The sequence below is a fragment of the Pristiophorus japonicus genome, chromosome 7, assembly GCF_044704955.1.
Source record: "Pristiophorus japonicus isolate sPriJap1 chromosome 7, sPriJap1.hap1, whole genome shotgun sequence".
In the NCBI taxonomy this organism is placed as follows: Eukaryota; Metazoa; Chordata; class Chondrichthyes; family Pristiophoridae; genus Pristiophorus; species Pristiophorus japonicus.
The window spans coordinates 235,587,717-235,611,126 of record NC_091983.1 but is presented as its reverse complement, the minus strand read 5'-3'; the positions used below and the strand labels follow the sequence as shown (position 1 = coordinate 235,611,126).

At 45.7% G+C, this 23,410-nt stretch overlaps 1 protein-coding gene across 1 annotated transcript in view; it reads right to left on the bottom strand.

Annotated features, from left to right (window-relative positions):
* LOC139266700 (equilibrative nucleobase transporter 1-like) overlaps positions 1–23,410 on the bottom strand; it is an 83,659-nt gene that overhangs the window by 26,801 nt on the left and 33,448 nt on the right. Inside the window, exons 5-6 of the mRNA XM_070884289.1 lie at positions 13,885–13,977; positions 13,039–13,178 (exon numbers count right to left, since the gene is read on the bottom strand). Of these exons, the coding sequence (XP_070740390.1) occupies positions 13,039–13,178; positions 13,885–13,977 (233 nt within the window). The remainder of the gene's footprint in view (positions 1–13,038; positions 13,179–13,884; positions 13,978–23,410) is intronic.

Genomic DNA, 23,410 nt, shown 5'->3' with positions numbered 1-23,410 from the left:
ACGGAGTAGCTATTTGTACTAAGTCTCCCTTCTGCACATGTGTCTCCCAACGCAAGAGTTAGGAAAATATCACCGACTCCGCCCCTCCCCCAGCGCAATTCCAACTCCACGATGGTATGTTGCCTCCCTGGTGCAAGGGTCAAGGATGTCTCGGAGCGGGTTGAGGACATTTTGAAGAGGGAGTGTGAACATACAGTTGTCATGGTGCATATAGGTACCAATGATATAGGTAAAAATGGGATGAGGTCCTACAAGACGAATTTAGGGAGCTAGGAGCTAAATTAAAAAGTAGGACCTCAAAAGTAGTAATTTCAGGATTGCTACCAGTGCCACATGCTAGTCAGAGTAGGAATTGCAGGATAGCTCAGGTGACTACGTAGCTTGAGGAGTGGTGCAGAAGGGAGGGATTCAAATTCCTGGTACATTGGAACTGGTTCTGGGGGAGGTGGGACCAGTACAAACTGGACGGTCTGCACCGAGGCAGGACTGGAACCAATGTCCTAGGGGGAGTGTTTGTTAGTGCTGTTGTGGAGGGGTTAAACTAATATTGCAGGTGGATGGGAACCTATATAGGGAGACAGAGGGAAGTAGAATGGGGGCAGAAGCAAAAGATAGATAGAAGAAAAGTAAAAGTGGAGCACAGAGAAACCCAAGGCAAAAAGCAAAAAGGACCACATTATAGCAAAATCCTAAAGGGGCAAAGGGTGTTAAAAAGACAAGCCTGAAGGGTCTGTGCCTCAATGCGAGGATTATTCGGAATAAGGTGGACGAATTAAATGCGCAGATAGCAGTTAACCGATATGATATAATTGGCATCACGGAGACATGGCTCCAGGTGACCAAGGCTGGGAACTCAACATCCAGGGGTATTCAACATTTAGGAAGGATAGACAGAAAGGAAAAGGAGGTGGGGTGACGTTGCTGGTTAAAGAGGAAATTAATGCAATAGTAAGGAAGGACATTAGCTTGGATGATATGGAATCTGTATGGGTGGAGCTATGGAATACCAAAGGGCAGAAACCGCTAGTGGGAGTTGTGTACAGATCACCAAATAGTAGTAATGAGGATGCGGACAGCATCAAACAAGAAATTAGGGATGTGTGCAATAAAGATACAGCAGTTACCATGGGCGACTTTAATCTACATATTGACTGGACTAACCAAACTGGTAGCAATACGTTGGAGGAGGATTTCCTGGAGTGTATTAGGGATGGTTTTCTGGACCAATATATCAAGGAACCAACTAGAGGGCCAGCCATCCGAGGCTGGGTGATGTGTAATGAGAAAGGACTAATTAATTGTTGTGTGAGGCCCCTTGAGGAAGAGTGACCATAATATGGTAGAATTCCTTACATAGAAACATAGAAACATAGAAAATAGGTGCAGGAGTAGGCCATTCGGCCCTTCTAGCCTGCACCGCCATTCAATGAGTTCATGGCTGAACATGCAACTTCAGTATCCCATTCCTGCTTTCTCACCATACCCCTTGATTCCCCTAGTAGCAAGGACTTCATCCAACTCCTTTTTGAATATATTTAGTGAATTGGCCTCAACAACTTTCTGTGGTAGAGAATTCCACAGGTTCACCACTCTCTGGGTGAAGAAATTCCTCCTCATCTCGGTCCTAAATGGCTTCCCCCTTATCCTTAGACTGTGTCCCCTGGTTCTGGACTTCCCCAACATTGGGAACATTCTTCCTGCATCTAACCTGTCTAACCCCGTCAGAATTTTAAACGTTTCTATGAGGTCCCTTCTCATTCTTCTGAACTCCAGTGAATACAAGCCCAGTTGATCCAGTCTTTCTTGATAGGTCAGTCCCGCCATCCCGGGAATCAGTCTGGTGAACCTTCGCTGCACTCCCTCAATAGCAAGAATGTCCTTCCTCAGGTTAGGAGACCAAAACTGTACACAATACTCCAGGTGTGGCCTCACCAAGGCCCTGTACAATTGTAGCAACACCTCCCTGCCCTTGTACTCAAATCCCCTCGCTATGAAGGCCAACATGCCATTTGCTTTCTTAACCGTCTGCTGTACCTGCATGCCAACCTTCAATGACTGATGTACCATGACACCCAGGTCTCTTTGCACCTGCCCTTTTCCTAATCTGTCACCATTCAGATAATAGTCTGTCTCTCTGTTTTTACCACCAAAGTGGATAACCTCACATTTATCCACATTATACTTCATCTGCCATGCATTTGCCCACTCACCTAACCTATCCAAGTCGCTCTGCAGCCTCATAGAATCCTCCTTGCAGCTCACACTGCCACCCAACTTAGTGTCATCCGCAAATTTGGAGATACTACATTTAATCCCCTCGTCTAAATCGTTAATGTACAGTGTAAACAGCTGGGGCCCCAGCACAGAACCTTGCGGTACCCCACTAGTCACTGCCTGCCATTCTGAAAAGTCCCCATTTACTCCTACTCTTTGCTTCCTGTCTGACAACCAGTTCTCAATCCATGTCAGCACACTACTCCCAATCCCATGTGCTTTAACTTTACACATTAATCTCTTGTGTGGGACCTTGTCGAAAGCCTTCTGAAAGTCCAAATATACCACATCAACTGGTTCTCCCTTGTCCACTCTACTGGAAACATCCTCAAAAAATTCCAGAAGATTTGTCAAGCATGATTTCCCTTTCACAAATCCATGCTGACTTGGACCTATCATATTACCTCTTTCCAAATGCACTGCGATGACATCCTTAATAATTGATTCCATCATTTTACCCACTACCGATGTCAGGCTGACCGGTCTGTAATTCCCTGTTTTCTCTCTCCCTCCTTTTTTAAAAAGTGGGGTTACATTGGCTACCCTCCACTCCATAGGAACTGATTCAGAGTCAATGGAATGTTGGAAAATGACTGTCAATGCATCCACTATTTCCAAGGCCACTTCCTTAAGTACTCTGGGATGCAGTCCATCAGGCCCTGGGGATTTATCGGCCTTCAATCCCATCAATTTCCCCAACACAATTTCCCGACTAATAAGGATTTCCCTCAGTTCCTCCTCCTTACTAGACCCTCCGACCCCTTTTATATCCGGAAGGTTGTTTGTGTCTTCCTCAGTGAATACCGAACCAAAGTACTTGTTCAATTGGTCCACCATTTCTTTGTTCCCCGTTATGACTTCCCCTGATTCTGACTGCAGGGGACCTACGTTTGTCTTTACTAACCTTTTTCTCTTTACATATCTATAGAAACTTTTGCAATCCGTCTTAATGTTCCCTGCAAGCTTCTTCTCATACTCTATTTTCCCTGCCCTAATCAAACCCTTTGTCCTCCTCTGCTGAGTTCTAAATTTCTCCCAGTCCCCGGGTTCTCTGCTATTTCTGGCCAATTTGTATGCCACTTCCTTGGCTTTAATGCTATCCCTGATTTCCCTTGATAGCCACGGTTGAGCCACCTTCCCTTTTTTATTTTTACAACAGACAGGAATGTACAATTGTTGTAGTTCATCCATGCGTTCTCTAAATGTCTGCCATTGCCCATCCACAGTCAATCCCTTCAGTATCATTCGCCAATCTATCCTAGCCAATTCACGCCTCATACCTTCAAAGTTACAAAGTTACCCTTCTTTAAGTTCTGGACGATGGTCTCTGAATTAACTGTTTCATTCTCCATCCTAATGCAGAATTCCACCATATTATGGTCGCTCTTCCCCAAGGGGCCTCGCACAACGAGATTGCTAATTAATCCTCTCTCATTACACAACACCCAGTCTAAGATGGCCTCCCCCCTAGTTGGTTCCTCGACATATTGGTCTAAAAAACCATCCCTTATGCACTCCAGGAAATCCTCCTCTACCGTATTGCTTCCAGTTTGGTTAACCCAATCTATGTGCATATTAAAGTCACCCATTATAACTGCTGCACCTTTATTGCACGCACCCCTAATTTCCTGTTTGATGCCCTCCCCAACATCACTACTACTGTTTGGAGGTCTGTACACAACTCCCACTAACGTTTTTTGTCCTTTGGTATTCTGCAGCTCTACCCATATAGATTCCACATCATCCAAGCTAATGTCCTTCCGAACTAATGCCTTAATTTGCTCCTTAACCAGCAATGCTACCCCACCTCCTTTTCTTTTTATTCTATCTTTCCTGAATGTTGAATACCCCTGGATGTTGAGTTCCCAGCCCTGATCATCCTGGAGCCACGTCTCCGTAATCCCAATCACATCATATTTGTTAACATCTATTTGCACAGTTAATTCATCCACTTTATTGCGGATACTCCTTGCATTAAGACACAAAGCCTTCAGGCTTGTTCTTTTAACACCCTTATTAAGATGGAGAGTGACACAGTTAATTCAGAGACAAGGGTCCTGAACTTGGGGAAAGATAACTTCAATGGTATGAGATGTGAATTGGCTAGACTAGACTGGCTAGTGATTCTTAAAAGGTTGACGGTGGACAGGCAATGGCAAACATTTAAAGATCACATGGATGAACTTCAACAATTGGACATCCCTGGCTGGAGTAAAAATAAAACGGGGAAGGTAGCTCAACCATGGCTAACAAGGGAAATTCAGGATAATGTTAAATCCAAGGAAGAGGCATATAAATTGGCCAGAAAAAACAGCATACCTTTGGACTGGGAGAATTTTGGAATACAGCAGAGGAGAACAAAGGGTTTAATTATGAAGGGGAAAATAGAGTATGAGGGGAAGCTTGCTGGGAACATAAAAACTTACTGCAAAAGCTTCTATACATATGTGAAGAGAAAAAAATTAATGAAAACAAATGTAGGTCCCTTGTAACCAGGTTCAGGTGAATTTTTATTGGGGAACAAAGAAATGGCAGACCAGTTAAACAAATACTTTGGTTCTGTTTTCATGAAGGAAGACACAAATAACCTTCCGGAAATACTAGGGGACCGAGGGTCTCGTGAGGAGGAGGAACTGAAGGATATCCTTATAAAGCGGGAAATTGTGTAAGGGAAATTGATGGGATTCAAGGCTCATAAATCCCCGGGGCCAGATAGTCTGCATCCATGAGTATTTAAGGAAGTGGCCATAGAAATAGTGGATGCATTGGTGATCATTTTCCAACAGTCTATCGAATCTGGATCAGTACCTTTGGACTGGAGGGTAACTATTGTAACGTCATTGTTTAAAAATGGAAGGAGAGAGAAAACGGGTAATTATAGACCGGTTAGCCTGACATCAGTAGTGGGGAAAATGTTGGAACGAATTATTAAAGATAAAATAGCAGCACATTTGGAAAGCAGTGACAGGATCAGTCCAAGTCAGCATGGATTAATGAAAGGGAAAACATGCTTGACAAATCTTCTGGAATTTTTTGAGGATGCAACTCGCAGAGTGGACAAAGGGGAACCAGTGGATGTGGTGTATTTGGACTTTCAAAAGGCTTTTGACAAGGTCTCACATGAGAGATTGGTGTGCAAAATCAAAGCACATGGTATTGGGGGTAATGTACCGACATGGATAGAGAACTGGTTGGCAGACAGGAAGCAGAGAGTCGGAATGGCAGGCAGTGACTAGTGGAGTGCCGCAGGGCTCAGTGCTGGGACACCAACTCTTTACAACATACATTAATGACTTAGATGAATGAATTGAGTGTAGTATCTCCAAGTTTGCAGATGACACTAAACTGGGTGGCGGTGTGAGCTGTGAGGAGAATGCTAAAAGGCTGCAGGGTGATTGGACAGGTTAGATGAGTGGGCAAAGGCATGGTAGATGCAGTACAATGTGGATAAATGTGATCTTATCCAATTTGCAGGCAAAAACATGAAGGCAGAATATTATCTGAATGGCGGCAAATTAGGAAAGGCAGAGGTGCAATGAGACCTTGGTGTCATGGTTCATCAGTCATTGAAAGTTGGTATGCAGGTACAGCAGGCCGTGAAGAAGGTAAATGGTATGTTGGCCTTCATAGCTTGGGAATTTGAGTATAAGAGCAGGGAGGTCTTACTGCATTTGTACAGGGCCTTGGTGAGGTCTCACCTGGAATATTGTTTTCAGTTTTGGTCTCCTAATCTGTGGAAGGACGTTCTTGCTATTGAGGGAGTGCAGCAAATATTCACCAGACTGATTCCCAGGATGGCGGAACTGACACATGAGCAGAGATTGAATCAACTGGGTGTTTATACACTGGAGTTTAGAAGGAAGAGAGGGGATCTCATAGAAACTTATAAGATTCTGACGGGACTGGACAGGTTAGATGCGGGAAGAATGTTCCCGATGATGGGGAAGTCCAGAACCAGGGTACACAGTCTTAGGATAAGGGGTAGGCCATTTAGAACTGAGATGAGGAGAAACTTCTTCACTCAGACAGTTGTTAACCTGTGGAATTCCCTACCGCAGAGAGTTGTTGATACCAGTTCATTGGATATATTCAAAAGGGAGTTAAATATGACCCTTTCGGCTAAAGCGATCAAGAGGTATGGAGAGAAAGCAGGAAAGGGATACTAAGGGAATGATGAGCCATGATCTTATTAAATGGCGGTGCAGGCTCGAAGGGCCGACTGACCTACTCCTGCACCTATTTTCTCTGTTTCTAAGTCTCTTAGCCTTTTCTGCGCATGTGTCCAACACCACGTTACAGCCGAACGCATCCGCCGAGCCTCTGAACCCGTCGCTCGCTGAGCCCTGGTTCTTCCAAGTCCCTGGTGCCTGCAAGCTCGGTGCGAGTGTTACAAGGGATATCGTTCGGTGGTTGAAATCAATAAGTCACGACACTGTCACTATTGACTTCACACCCAATAAATCCCTTAACAATCTGCTCACAATGCCCCACCTATGGGGGCAGTGGGGGGGGGGGGGCGTTGGGCAATGTGGGGGTATGGTCTTGCACTGGGGTAAGCAATTTCGGCTGGAACTTGGCAGTGGGAGGTAGCACATGTGCTGGGGCAAGAGTCTTCAGCTGGCGGAGGGATGCACTTGCACTGGGTCAGGGCTTCAGCTGTGGGAGGTATCACATGTGCTGGGGCAAGAGTCTTCAGCTGGTGGAGGCAGCACTTACGCTGAGGCAAGGGACTTCGGTTGGAACTTGGAGACTTTTGGGGAGATCTATCCTCAGTGGCTTCTGAACTCAAAATGGATCGAATTACAAATTGGAAAGTCACTCAGAACTTGGGCTGGATGGTTCCAATTACACATTCCAAAGGAACTTCAGGCTGTGGCTTATCCTCCAAGGGGACCAATCAGCAATAGGTGATATGAAAATGGAGAGTAATTAGAGAAACGGCTGATTTTCAGTTAGGACAAATAGACACAGCTATAAAACAATTATTCTCACCCTGGCCGTTCCCCGTGGTACAGACTTGATCTTCGCTCCCTTAAGTCCAAGGGACGTAGACTTGAACAGACGTGGCAGACAACTGGTTTAACCATTCACCGCCAGATCTGGCTGGACCAGATAAAGCATAATCGTGTCCTGCTCTCATCTGCCAAAATTGCTCACGACTCCAGAATCTTCTGAAATGTAAAGCTAAACCCCGGCTTCTATTCTCCACTGCTAACCGTCTTTTTAAACCCTTCTCCCCAGTCTCCACCTCCACCTCTGACAATAAGTGTGAGGAGCTCATGGACTTCTTTGCCTCTAAGTTTGAGACCGTCCGTTCAGCCACCTCTGCTTTCCTTCCCCTAGCCCAGTGGGCCAAACTTCCTCTAAGGATCCCTCCTGTCCTCACATCTTTCTCCAGTTTCTCTCCAATCTCTCCTCATGACCACTCTGAGCTCATCCTGTCCATGAGACCCACTTCCTGCTCCCTTGACCCTATTCCCACCAAACTGCTGACCACCCAACTTCCTTTTCTGTCTCCCATGTTAGCTGACATTGTTAACGGTTCTCTCTTCTCAGGTACTGTCCCCCTCTCCCTCAAATCTGCTGTCACCACCCCTCTCCTCAAAAAAAACAACCCTTGACCCCACTTTGTTTGCAAGCTACCACCCCATCGCCAACCTCCCTTTCCTCTCCAAAGTTCTTGAACGTGTTGTCGCCTCCCAACTCCGTGCCCATCTTTCCCTCAATTCCATGTTTAAATCCCTCCAATCCAGTATCCATGACTACCACAGTACCGAAACGGCTCTCATCAAAGTCACAAATTACATCCCTGCTCCTCCTTCCTGAGTTGTCTTCAGCCTTTGACACATTTGACCAATCTATCCTTCTCTAACGCCTCTCCATCGTCGTCCAGCTGGGTGGGCCTGCACTTGCTTGGTTCCATTCTTATCTATCTAATTGTAGCCAAAGAATCACCTGCAATGGCTTCTCTTCCTGCCCCCGCATCATTACCTCTGGTGTCCTCTAAGGATCTATCCTTGGCCCCCTCCTATTTCTCATCTACATGTTACCCTTTGGCGACATCATCTGAAAACACAGCCACAGTTTCACATGTACGCTGATGAAACCCAGCTCTACCTCACTTCCCTTCCCTCGACCCCTCCACAGTCTCTAAATTGTCAGACTGCTTGTCCAACATCCAGTTCTGGATGAGCAGAAATTATCTCCAATTAAATATTGGGAAGACCAAAGCCATTGTTTTTAGTACCTGCCACAAACTCCGGTCCCTAGCCATTAACTCCATTCCTCTCCCCTTCCTCTGTCTGAGGCTGAATCTCACTGTTTACAAATTTGGTGTCATATTTGACCCTGAAATGAGCTTTCGACCACATATCCACTGCATAACTAAAATTAACAATTTCCACCTCCGTAACATTGCCTGTCTCCGGCCTTGCCGCAGCTCACCCATGCCTTTATTACCTCTAGACTTGATTATTCCAACGCACTCCTGGCTGGTCTCCTACATTCTATCCTACGTATACTAGAGGTGATCCAAAACTCGGCTGCCAGTGTCCTAACTCGCACCAAGTCCCGCTCACCCATCACCGCTGTGCTCGCTGACCAACATTGGCTCCCCATTAAGCAATGCCTTGATTTTAAAATTCTCATCGTTTTCAAATCCTTCCATGGCACTCGCCCCTCCCTATCTCTTTAATCTCCTTCAGCCCCACAACCCCCCGAGATATCTGCGCTCCACTAATTCTGTTCTCTTTGAGCATCCCTGATTATAATCGCTCAGCCATTGGTGGCCATGCCTTCTGTTGTCTAGATCCTAAGCTCTGGAACTCCCTGCCTAAACCTTTCCACTTCTCTACCTCTCTTTACTCCTTCAAGTTTCTCCTTAAAACCTACCTTGTTGCCTGCCCTAATTTCAATAAGTTCATGGCTGATCTGATCATGGGCTCAGCTCCACTTCGCTGCCCGCTCCACATAACCGTTTACTCCCTTATTACTCAAAAATCTGTCTATCTCCGCCTGAAATAAATTCAATGACCCAGCCTCCACAGCTCTCTGGGGCAGAGAATTCCATAGATTTGCAATCCTCTGAGAGTAGAAATGCCTCCACATCTCAGTTTTAAATGGGCGGCCCCTTATTCTGAGACTATGTCCCCTAGTTTTAGTTTCTCCTATGAGTGGAAATATCCTCTCTGCATCCACCTTGTCGAGTCCCCTCATTATCTTATATGTTTCGATAAGATCACCTCTTATTCTTCTGAACTCCAACATGTATAGGCCCAACCCCTATCTTAATAAGTCAACCCCCTCATTTCCGGACTCATGCTAGTGAACCTTCTCTGAACAGCCTCCAATGCAAGTATATCCTTCCTTAAATAAGGAGACCAAAACTGTACGCAATACTTCAGGTGTGACCTCACCAATATCCTGTACAGTTATAGCAGGACTTCTCTGCTTTTATACTTCATCCCCCTTGCAATAAAGGCCAACATTCCATATGCCTTCCTGATTACCAGTGCGAGCTGCTCCAAGGATTTTGAGATGGACACCTAGGTGACGTCATCAAACCCTGGTTGCCGTTTTGGAGCATTGGCAGGAACATCGGCAGAGCCCAGGTACAGAGGAGTGGGAAGGTCGGGGCGGATGAGCGGCGAGTATTTGTGGCGAGATGCGGTGAATGTTTATGGCGGAGGAGCAGTGAGAGATTATGGCGGAGGTGCAACAGATGAGGGTACGGAGCCCAGAAGAGCCGAGGCGATATGCGTGCGCTCGGTCCGTGCAGCAGAGCAGGTCTCCAGTCGTCTTGGTTACTCCTTGCAACTGGACCAAGACCTAACTCTGTCAAACCCGTGTGGTGGCTGGTGTGCAACGGTCACCACATATTAAAAAAATTCACGCACAGGCATCTTCCACCCCCTCAATTGGAGTTCAGGACTGGAACATTGGGTCCTTCATCGAAACACCTGTGGACTCATGGAAGCAAGTCATTCTCATTCGAGGGACTGCCTATGATGATGATGACTTGGTGTACCTGCATACTAACTTTTTGTGTTTCATGCACAAGGACCCCAGGTCCATCTGAACTGCAGCACTTTATAATTTTTCTCCATTTAAATTATAATTTGCTTTTCTATTTTTTCTGCCAAAATGTATAACCTCACATTTTCCCACGTTATATTACATCTGCCAAATTTTTGCCCACTCACTTAACCTGTCTGTATCCCTTTGCAGATTTTTTGTGTACTCCTCACCATTTGCTTTCCCACCCATCTTTGTATAATCAACAAATTGGCTACATTACATTTGGTCCATTCATCCAAGTCATTAATATAGATTGTAAATAGTTGAGGACCCAGCACTGATCCGTGCAGCACCCCATTAGTCACTGTTTACCAACCAGAAAATTACCCATTTATCCTGACTCTCTGCTTTCTGTTAGTTGGCCAATCCTCCATCCATGCTAATATATTACCCCCATCCCCGTGAACTTTTGTCTTGTGCAGTAACCTTTTATGTGGCACCTTATCGAATGCCTTCTGGAAATCCAAATGCATCACATCCAGTGGTTCCTCCTTATGCACCCTGCTCGTTACATCCTCAAAGAATTCCAGCATGATTTATCTTTAATAAAACCATGCTGACTCTGCTTGATTGAATCATGCTTCTCCAAATGTCCTGCTACTGCTTCCTTAATAATGGATTCTAGCATTTTCCCAATGACAGATGTTAGACTAACTCTTCTATAGTTTCCTGCTTTTTGTCTGCCTCCTTTTTTAAATAGGGGCGTTACATTCGCATTTTTACAATCCGCTGGGACCGCCCCAGAAGGCAGGGAATTTTGGTAGATTACAACAAATGCATCCACTATCTCTGCAGCCACTTCTTTTAATACCCTAGGATGTAAGCCATCAGGTCCAGGGGACTTGTCAGCCTTTAGTCCCATTATTTTACCGAGTACTACTTCATTAGTGATTGTGATTGTATTAAGTTCCTCCATCCCTATAACCCCTTAATTATCCACGATTGGGATGTTTTTAATGTCTTCTACCATGAAGACTGATGCAAAATATTTGTTCAATGTCTCTGGCATTTTCCTGTTCTCCATTATTAATTCCCCAGTCTCACCTCTAGGGGACCAACATTTACTTTAGCCACTCTTCCTTTTTATGTACCTGTAGAAACTCTTACTATCTGTTTTTATATATTGTGCTAGTTAATTTTCAAAATCTATCATCCCTCGCTTTATCAATGTTTTAGTCGTTCTTTGCTGGCTTTTAAAAGTGCACTGACATATGAGGAGAGACTGGATCAACTGGGCCTTTATTCACTGGAGTTCAGAAAGATGAGAGGGGATCTTATAGAAATGTATAAGATTCTGACAGGACTGGACAGGTTAGATGCGGGAAGAATGTTCCCGGTTTTGGCGAAATCCAGAACAAGGGGACATAGTCTTAGGATAAGGGGTAAGCCATTTAGGACTGAGATGAGAAGGAACTTCTTCACTCAGTGAGTTGTTAACCTGTGGAATTTCCTGCCGCAGAGAGTTGTTGATGCGGCTAAAGAGATCAAGGGGTATGGAGAGAAAGCAGGAAAGGGGTACTGAAGTTGCATGATCAGACATGATCTTATTGAATGGCACTGCAGGCTCGAAGGGCCGAATGGCCAATTCCTGCACCTATTTTCTATGTTTCTATGTTTCTATGTTTCCAATCCTCTGGCCTCCCACTAGTCTTGGCCACATTGTATGCCCTTGTTTTCAATTTGATGCCACTGCTCATCAACCGTCCTACACTTTAATCTATGTTCCCAGTCCACTTGAGCCAACTCTGCCCTCATACCTTTGTAGTCTCCTTGATTTAAGATCAAAACCCTAGTTTGAGAACTAACTTTCTCACCCTCCAACTGAATTTGAAATTCAACCATGTTATGGTCACTCATTCCTAAAGGATCATTTATTAATCCTGTCTTGTTACACAGTACCAGATCGAAGATAGCCTGCTCCTTGGTTGGTTCTGCAATGTACTGTTGAGGGAAACTATCCTGGATACACTCTATGAACTCTTCCTCAAGGCTACCCTAGACAATTTGCCTTGTCCAATCAATATGAACGTTAAAATCGTCCATGATTATTGCCGTTCCTTTATTACAAGCCTCCATTATTTCTTGATTTATACTCCATCCAACAGTGTAGCTACTGTTAGGGAGCTTATCGACTACACCCACCTGCGACTTTTTCCCCTTATTATTCTTTATCTCCGCCCAAACTGATTTAGCATCTTGATCATCTGAACCAATATCGTTTCTCACTAACACACTGTTCTCATCTTTTATTAACAGTGCTACCCCACCTCCTTTTCCTTTCTGTCTGTCCTTCCGAATTGTCAAATATCCCTGAATATTCAGTTCCCAGTCCTGGTCACCTTACAACTGTAATATAGTTACAGCAATTTTCTGTATTATATTTCTGGATTTGGGACGTCGGATTGTCTCCAAAATCCAGAAAAACCCGAAACTCGGCCCAGGGGTGTCTGGATTTGGAACGTCGGATTTTCTTCTCCGAAATCCGGAAAAACCCGAAAACCGGAATGGCCTCGGTGACGAGGTTTCCGGATTCGGGACGTTGTACCTGTATTCTATATATAAACCACACCGAGCACCTTGATTAGATCCCAGCCTATAACTCACTCCCAGGTATTTGTTATTCTATATAATCCCCCAAACCCCTGGATTAGATTCCATGCTGTAACTCACTCTGCCTGCCCTCCTTACCCGTAGCTGTACTCCTCAGGCAGGGGATAGGGAATGTGTGTGCGGGGGAGCAGGAGGCAGGTACGCACGATGTGCAAGCAGCTCAGGCAGCTGATGAACAGGAACATGGGCCTCAGGGAGAAGCCAGCCTCGTACAACACCTACAGGGAGAAAGGGTGGGACGCAATAAAACAAGAGGTGACCATTAACAGCAGATCTCGCCTGACACCACTCCGCACTCTCCCCTTTATCTCTCCACCCACTCCCACTTTATCTCTCCCCCCCACACCCCCATTATCTCTCGCCCCTCATTCCCCCTTTATCTCTCCCCTATCCCACCCCACACCCTCCCTGATCTCACTCCGCACCTCCCCTCTCTCTCTCCCACACCCCTCACTCCGCACCCTCCCCTCTCTCTCTCCCACACCACTAACCCCGCACCCTCCCTGATCTCACACTGACCCCTCCCCTCTCTCCCACACCCCTCACTCCGTACCCTCCCCTCTCTCTCTCCCATACCCCTCACCCCGCACCCTCCCTGATCTCACACTGAACCCTTCCCTCTCTTTCTCCGTGTGCCCCCTCTCTCTCTCTCTCTCTCTCTCTCCACCTCTCTCTCCCTCTTCGCCCCCTCTCTTTCTCTTCTCTCTCTCTCTACAGCCAGAACTCTCTCCTCTCCCTCTCCCCTCTCCCCCAGACAGAGGGAGTGAAGGGCTCCTCTCTCTGATGGATAACACTGGGTGGGGTCAGTAGGTCAGGCCCTGACCTTTCACCCTCTGGTCCTCTGAGCTGGATGTTAAGCCAGGCAGTGAGTACAGTTTGAATCCATCTGTTTTTATAAGCTAGTTTGCTGCCTGCACCTCTCACCTTGACCAGCAGAAACACGCCAGATGAGGTATTGAAGGTTCCATTGTACAGTGTGATAACTGTGGATCGTTTGTTCCCAAATAAGTTTCCAACCTGGGGATCAGACACAACAAAAACAGTCAATGGAGCTCTATGTGCCCTTGAAGCCGCTCCCAAACAGATCCATCGTTAGTTGGGCCACACACAGCAGCAAGGGCCCAGGCTCCATGCCCGGCCTGTGCTGAGTCAGCTGATCACAGTCGGTGTGGTACAGAGCCCCACACACACACACACACAGCAGGAAAAGGCCCAGGCTGCATCCTGTGATCTTTATGTGTCATACCCTATTATGCCAGCAGATGGCACCACACAGCCTCCATTCAGATTGGAATGTGAGTTTTATTTATACAAAAGATGCCGAGGTCTAGAAATTGGATATGGCCTGAAAACGGGCGGTGTCATGGGCCAGTGCAATTTGGCTGCAGCAATTCAAAGTGGTGCAGGCAGCAGGCAAAATTTGTGCTGCCTGCTCATTTACATGATTGGAGAGCTGATCTCAGCAGTAAACGCACTGCTGGTTGGCTTAGTGCTCAACAAGTGGGTCAATATCGGGCGCAGTCTCATGGCCAGTAATGTTTGGCCTGGTCTCTCTCCATTACTTAAAGGGGAGGTGCGATGATGCAGCAGCACCTCATTGTAAGTGAAGTTGGAGACATGGCTCAGCAACAACACGGAGAATGAGCCCGAGGGTCTCGCGGCATTGGTATTGGCACAGGAGAGAAGGTGGGTTCCTGTTCCCGCAGGGTGGCAGGAAGCCATTAAAACCCACTGGCAAGAGGTAGCTGCGTACGTCACGGCCAACAGTGCCATGCCACGGAACTGGATCCAGTGCCGATAAATTTTAATGACCTCACACGGAAGGTCAAGGGGAGTGAAGGCTTCAGCAAATGTCATATCCCACCATCTGCACCACAAGCCTCACAGTGCTCAATACACCACACCCCATCACTCACCTATCTACAATCTCTACCGTTCACCACTCATACCTCACATTCAGAGCTTCACTTCACACTCACAACCGTACCATGGCTGCAAAACTCACATCCATATATCACACCTTGCACACACTGACAGCTATTCAACTATGGCAGGCACATCATCCAAACACATTGCACCACACTCAATCACTCACACATTCCACCCAAAGACACTGCACCACACTCACTCACTCACACTCCACCCAAACACACTGCACCACACTCACTCACTCACACTCTCCACTGAAAGACACTGCACCACACTGACTCACTCACACACTCCACCCAGACACACTGCACCACACTCACTCACTCACACACTCCACCCAAACACACTGCACCACACTCACTCACTCACACACTCCACCCAAACACACTGCACCACACTCACTCACTCACACACTCCACCTAAACACACTGCACCACACTCACTCACTCACACACCCCATCCAAACACACTGCACCACACTGACTCACTCACACACTCCACCCAAACACACTGCACCACACTCACTCACTCACACACTCCACCCAAACACACTGCACCACACTCACTCACTCACACACTCCACCTAAATACATTGCACCACACTCACTCACTCACACACTCCATCCAAACATACTGCACCACACTCACTCACTCACACACTCCACCCAAACACACTGTACCACACTCACTCACTCACATACTCCACCCAAACACACTGCACCACACTCACTCACTCACACACTCCACCTAAATACATTGCACCACACTCACTCACTCACACACTCCATCCAAACACACTGCACCACAGGTAAGAATCGGAGGAAACATCGACAGCATCAGCGTAAACATTTTGGACTTTAAGTTTTGGACATTGCTTTTCCATATTTTCTGTTATTGCAGAAGAGCAGATAGAGGACTGGGATAAGTCCAGACATGTTCCACAGGAATACACATCGGGTGAATCGCAGGAAGGTGACTGATGCAGGACCCTTTTTTCATGTAATGGGAACCCATCAGTGAGAGATCAGGTAAACTGGTCAGTGCTCAAGCCATCGAAATGACTGAGAGCCCCGGAGCGCGGGAACCTTAGGTCAAAGGAAGCCACTTGGCCGCCCAGACGATGGAGCCTTTAGCCCCAGGAACAGCCCAGTAACAAAGGCACAGGCCGAAGAGGTGATTCATTGCTGTTAGTTGGACTGCCTCAGGCAAAGGACTGGTTTTTGGTGCGAGAATTCAGAAGTATTTTTTGGGTATAAGAGACAGCAGTTTGTAGCCATCTCTCTCTCTCTCTCCTCTTCTACACTTACTTGCTTCATTCAAGGCACTCAAGGACAGAGCACACCATCTGGGATGGAGAGAAGTAAAAGTGGAGGGCAGAGAAACCCAAGTCAAAAAACAAAAAGGGCCACATTACAGAAACATTCTAAAGGGGCAAAGTGTGTTAGAAATACAAGCCTGAAGGCTCTGTGCCTCAATGTGAGGAGTATTCGGAATAAGGTGGACAAATTAACTGCGCAGTTAGCATTTAACGGATATGATGAAATTGACATCACGGAGACATGGCTCCAGGGTGACCAAGGCTGGGAACTCAACATCCAGGGGAATTCAACATTTAGGAAGGATAGGCAGAGAGGAAAAGGAGGTGGGGTGGCGTTGCTGGTTAAAGAGGAAATTAATGCAATAGTAAGGAGGGACATTAGCCTGGATGATGTGGAATCAGTATGGGTGGAGCTGTGGAATTCCGAAGGGCAGAAAACGCTAGTGGGAGTTGTGTACAGACCACCAAACAGTTGTACTGAGGTTGGGGACAGCATCAAACAAGAAATAAGGGATGTGTGCAATAAAGATACAGCATTTATCATGGGCGACTTTAATCTACATATTGATTCGGCTAACCTAACTGGTAGCAATGCGGTGGAGGAGGATTTCCTGGAGTGTATTAGGGATGGTTTTCTTGACCAATATGTTGGGGAACCAACTAGAGAGCTGGCCATCCTAGACTGGGTGATGTGTAATGAGAAGGGACTAATTAGCAATCTTATTGTGCGAGGCCCTTTGGGGAAGAGTGACCATAATATGGTAGAATTCTTTATTAAGATGGAGAGTGACACAGTTAATTCGAAAACTAGGGTCCTGAACTTAGGAAAGGTAACATTGACGGTATGAGGCGTGAATTGGCTAGAATAGACTGGCAAAGGATACTTAAAGGGTTGATGGTGGATAGGCAACGGCAAACATTTAAAGATCACATGGATGAACTTCAGCAATTGTACATCCCTGTCTGGAGTAAAAATAAAATGGGGAAGGTGGCTCAACCATGGCTAACAAGGGAAATTAAAGATCGTGTCAAAGCCAAGGAAGAGGCATATAATTTGGCGAGAAAAAGCAACAAATCTGAGGACTGGGAGAAATTTAGAATTCAACAGAGGAAGACTAAGGGTTTAATTAAGAGGGGGATAATAGAGTACGAGAGGAAGCTAGCATGGAACATAAAAACTGACTGCAAAAGCTTCTATAAATATGTGAAGAGAAAAAGATTAGTGAAGACAAACGTAGGTCCCTTGCAGTCGGATTCAGGTGAATTTATAATGGGGAACAAAGAAATGGCAGACCAATTGAACAAATACTTTGGTTTTGTCTTCACGAAGGAAGACACAAATAACCTTCCGAATGTACTAGGTACAGTGGGTCTAGTGAGAAGGAGGAACTGAAGGCTAACCTTATTAGATGGGAAATTGTGTTAGGGAAATTGATGGGATTGAAGACCGATAAATCCCCGGGGCCTGATAGTCTACATCCCACAGTACTTAAGGAAGTGGCCCTAGAAATAGTGGATGCATTGGTGATCATTTTCCAACAGTCTATCGATTCTGGATCAGTTCCTATGGACTGGAGGATAGCTAATGTAACACCACTTTTTAAATAAGTAGGGAGACAGAAAACAGTTAATTATAGACCGGTTAGCCTGACATCAGTAGTGGGCAAAATGATGGAATCATTAAGGATGAAATAGCAGCGTATTTGGAAAGCAGTGACAGGATCGGACCAAGTCAGCATGGATTTACGAAAGGGAAATCATGTTTGATGAACTTTCTGGAATTTTGTGAGGATGTAACTTGTAGAGTGGACAAGGGAGAACCAGTGGATGTGATGTATTTGGACTTTCAAAAGGCTTTTGACAAGGTCCCGTATAAGAGATTGGTATGCAAAATCAAAGCACATGGTATTGGGGTAATGTACTGACGTGGATAGAGAACTGGTTGGCAGATAGGAAGCTGAAAGTCGGGATAAATGGGTCCTTTTCAGAATGGCAGGCAGTGACTAGTGGGGGTGCCGCAGAGCTCAGTGCTGGGACCCCAGTTCTTTACAATATACATTAACGATTTAGATGAAGGAATTGAGTGTAATATCTCCAAGATTGTGGATGACACTAAACTGGGTGGCAGTGTGAGCTGTGAGGAGGACACTAAGAGGCTGCAGGGTGATTTGGACAGGTGAGGTGACTGGGAAAATGCATGGCAGATGCAGTATAATGTGGATAAATGTGAAGTTATCCATTTTGGGGGCAAAAACACAAAAGCAGAATATTATCTGAATGGTGGCAGATTAGGAAAAGGGGAGCTGCAACGAGACCTGGGTGACATGGTACATCAGTCACTGAAAGTGGTCATGCAGGTATAGCAGGTGGTGAAGAAGGTAAATGGTATGTTGGCCTTCATAGCTAGGGGATATGAGTATAGGAGCAGGGAGGTTTTACTGGAGTTGTACAGGGCCTTACTGAGGCCTCACCTGGAATATTGTGTTCATTTTTGGTCTCCTAATCTGTGGAAGAATGTTCTTGCTATTGAGAAATTGCAGCAAAGGTTCACCAGACTGATTCCCGGGATGGCTAGACTGTCATATGAGGAGAGACTGGATCAACTGGGCCTTTATTCACTAGAGTTTAGAAGGATGAGAGGGCATTTCGTAGAAACGTATAAGATTCTGCCAGGACTGGACATGTTAGATGTGGAAAGATTGTTCCCGATGTTGGGGAAGTCCAGAACCAGGGGACATAGTCTTAGGATAAGGGGTATGTAATTTAGGACTGAGATGAGGAGAAACTTCTTCACTCAGAGAGTTGTTAACCGATGGAATTCCATGCCGCAGGGAGTTGTTGATGCCAGTTCATTGGATATATTCAGGACGAGTTAGATATGGCCCTTACAGCTAAGGGGATCAAGGGGTATGGAGAGAAAGCAGGAAAGGGGTACTGAGGGAATGATCAACCATGATCTTATTGAATGGTGGTGCAGGCTCGAAGGGCCGAATAGCCTACTCCTGCACCTATTTTCTATGTTTCTATGTTTCTAAACCAGCATCTATGAGCAAAGAGAGCCTCACACATTGGGAGAAGCAGCGAGTAAGCCAGAGGGGTAACTGGTGAGCATTATCCCAACCCACGCATCCTTAAGATCACCACATAGTGTGCAGCGGTGTCGTGTGTCTCAACCAAGCCTTAGTGGTTTTGTGGGGAGGTTTCTGTGCGGATCATAGGCGTAAGCACAATCCATTGGACAGATTCGGTGATGCCCTATTGAGCCAAGCAGGATTGTTTTAATCATGGGTACTTCGTAATAGGGACCTGTTCAGACGGCCAGTGGTATGTGTTGTACTGTGTTTGTCTGTTTTACAGCACCAGGCTGTATTTCACTGGAAGCAGGTGTATGCTTTAACTTGAATAAAAGCATTGTGATGGTTGAGACTGAAAGATTTGTCTATAACTGTGTATTCTGTTCACCACTATAATTCCTGGGTCTAGAACTGTTGTAAGGAGGTTGATTCGAAACCACCAAGGGCAAAACCACTTACAGAATCTGGTGACCATGAAGAGACATTTGATTGAACAGATAGTTATGGAGGATCTCAAGGTCAAGCGATTGGCAATGGTGAATAGGATTTCCTCGTGCTTATTCGGAAATGTTAATGTAACTCATTAGTGGGTGTTAGACCTGTTGCGGGCTGAGAGTCCTGAGGAAAAAGCCGCTGAGTGGATGGGGAGTAAGGAGCACAAAAAGGCAGAAAAAAAGGCCATTTTGCTCCTGTGTTTGTAGAAGCAAGTCCAGCTGCTTAGGGAGCAGGTTGGTAAGCTTAAGGCAGAGCTCCAAGAGTCAGAGGAGCAGTCAGCCGCAAGGGCCACAGTGGGGACCAGATTAGTGGATGAGTTGTGCGAGGAGAGGGAGGAAATGTGCCCTCAGGAGGAACCCTCCCATAACACCAGAGAGTACCTGCAATGCCAGATCACCAAGGCCATGCTCAACGAGCAGGTTGTACAGGAGGAGAACGCCCTGTTAATGGGTAAAGTTGAGGGGCTGAAGGGTCCTCTGAGTGATATTAAGACATCCTGGGAACCAATCTGGTGAAACTTCGCTGCACTCCCTCAATAGCAAGAACGTCCTTCCTCAAATTAGGAGAACAAAACTGAACACAATATTCCAGGTGAGGCCTCACCAAGACCCTGTACAGCTGCAATAAGACCTCCCTGCTCCGATACTCAAATCCCCTAGCTATGAAGGCTAACATACCATTTGCCTTCTTCACCGCCTACTGTACCTGTATGCCAACTTTCAATGACTGATGTACCATGACACCCAGGTCTCGTCGCACCTCCCCTTTTCCTAATCTTCCTCCATTCAGATAATATTCTGCCTTCGTGATTCTGCCACCAATGTGGATAACCTCACATTATCCACATTATGCTGCATCTGCTATGCATTTGGCCACTCACCTAACCTGTCCAAATCATCCTGCAGCCTTTTAGCATCCTCCTCGCAGCTCACACCGCCACCCAGCTTAGTGTCAGCTGCAAACTTGGAGATATTACACTCAATTCCTTCATCTAAATCATCGATGAATATTGTAACTAGCTGGGGTCCCAGCACTGAGCCCTGCAGCACCACACTAGTCACTGTCTGCCATCCAGAAAAGGGCCCATTTATCCTGACTCTCTGCTTTCTGTCTGCCAACCAGTTCTTTATCCACATCAGTACATTACCCCCAATGCCATGTGCTTTAAATTTGCACACCAATCTCTTGTGTGGGACCTTGTCAAAAGCCTTTTGAAAGTCTAAATACACCATATCCACTGGTTCTCCCTCGTCCACTCTACTAGTTACATCCTCAAAAAATTCTGGAAGATTTGTCAAGCATGATTTCCCTTTCATAAATCCATGCTGACTTGGACCAATGCTGTCACTGCTTTCCAAATGCGCTGCTATTTCATCTTTAATAATTGATTCCAACATTTTCCCAACTACTGATGTCAGGCTAACTGGTCCATGATTAACCATTTTCTCTCTCCTTTTTTAAAAAGTAGAGTTACATTAGCTCCCTTCCAGTCCATAGGAACTGATCCAATTTTGATAGACTGTTGGAAAATGATCACCAATGCATCCATTCTTTCTAGGGCCACTTACTTAAATACTCTGGGATGCAGGCTATAGGCGCCGGGGATTTATCATCCTTCAATCCCATCAATTTCCCCAACACAATTTCCCGCCTAATAAGGATTTTCTTCAGTTCTTGCTTCTCTCTAGACACTCGGTCCCCTAGTGTTTCTGGAAGGTTAATTGTGTTTTCCTTCGTGAAGACAGAACCAAAGTATTTGTTCAACTGGTCTGCCATTTCTTTGTTCCCCATTATAAATTCACCTGATTCTGCCTGCAAAGGATCTACGTTTGTCTTCAGTAATCTTTTTCTCTTCACATATCTATAGAAGCTTTTGCAGCCAGTTTTTATGTTCCCAGCAAGCTTCCTCTCATATTCTATTATCCCTCTGCTAATTAAACCCTTTGTCCTCCTCTGCTGAATTCTAAATTTCTTCCAGTCCTCAGATTTGCTGCTTTTTCTTGCCAATTTATATGCCTCTTCCTTGGATTTAACACAATCCTTAATTTCCCTTGTTAGCCATACTTGAGCCACCTTCTCCATTTTATTTTTACTCCAGACAGGGATGTACAATTGTTGAAGTTCATCCATGTGATCTTTAAATGTTTGCCATTGCCTATCCACCGTCAACCCTTCAAGTATCATTTGCCAGTCGCTTCGAGCCAATTCATGTCTCATACCATCGAAGTTACCTTTCCTTAAGTTCAGGACCCTAGTCTCTGAATTAACTGTGTTGCTCTCCATCGTAATAAAGAATTCTACCATATTATGATCACTCTTCCACAAGGGGCCTCGCACAACAAGATTGCTAATTATTCCTTTCTCATTACACATCATCCAGTCTCGGATGGCCAACCCTCTCGTTGGTTCCTCGATATATTGGTCTAGAAAACCATCCCTAATACATTCCAGGAAATCATCCTCCACCGTATTGCTACCAGTTTGGTTAGCCCAATCTAATGTAGATTAAAGTCGACCATGATAACTGCTGTACCTTTATTGCACGCATCCCTAATTTCATGTTTGATACTGTCCCCAACCTCATTACTACTGTTTGGTGTTCTGTACAAAAATCCCACTAGCGTTGTCTGCCCTTTGGTATTCCACAGCTCCACCCATAAAGATTCCACATCATCCAAGCTAATGTCCTTCCTTACTATTTCGTTAATTTCCTCCTTAACCAGCAACGCTACTCCACCTCCTTTTCCTTTCTGTTGATCCATCCTGAATGTTGAATACCCCTGGATGTTGAGTTCCCAGCCTTGTTCACCCTGAAGCCATGTCTCCGTGATGCCAATTAAATCATTTTTGTTAATTGCTGCCTGCGCAGTTAATTCATCCACCTTATTATGAATACTCATCGCATTGAGGCACAGAGCCTTCAGGCTTGTCTTTTTAACACACTTTGTCCCTATAGAATTTTGCTGTAATGTGGCCCTTTTTGATTTTTGCCTTGGGTTTCTCTGTGCTACACTTTTACTTTTCTTCTTTCTATCTTTGCTTCTGCCCCCATTCTACTTCCCTCTGACTCCCTGCATAGGTTGCGATCCACCTGCCATATTAGTTTAACCCCTCCCCAACAGCACTCCCCCTGGGACATTGGCTCTGCTCCTGCCCAGTTGCAGACCGGACAGTTTGTACTGGTCCCAGCTCTCCCAGAAACGGTTCCAATGTCCCAGGAATTTGAATCCCTTCCTTCTGCACCACTCCTCAAGCCACGTATTCATCTTAGCTGTCCTGCCATTCCTACTCTGACTAGCACGTGGCACTGGTAGCAATTCTGAGATTATTACCTTTGAGGTCCTACTTTTTAATTTAACTCCTAGCTCTCTAAATTCAGTTTGTAAGACTTCATCCCGTTTTTTACTCATATCATTGGTACGTATATGTACCATGACAACTGGCTGTTCACCCTCCCCTCCAAAATGTCCTGCAGCCGCTCCGAGACATCCTTGATCCTTGCACCAGGGTGGCAACATACCATCCTGGAGTCTCGATTGCGACTGCCGAAATGCCTATCTCTTCCCCTTACAATAGAAACCCCTACCACTATAGCTCTCTCCACTCTTTTTCCTGCCCTCCTGTGCAGCAGAGC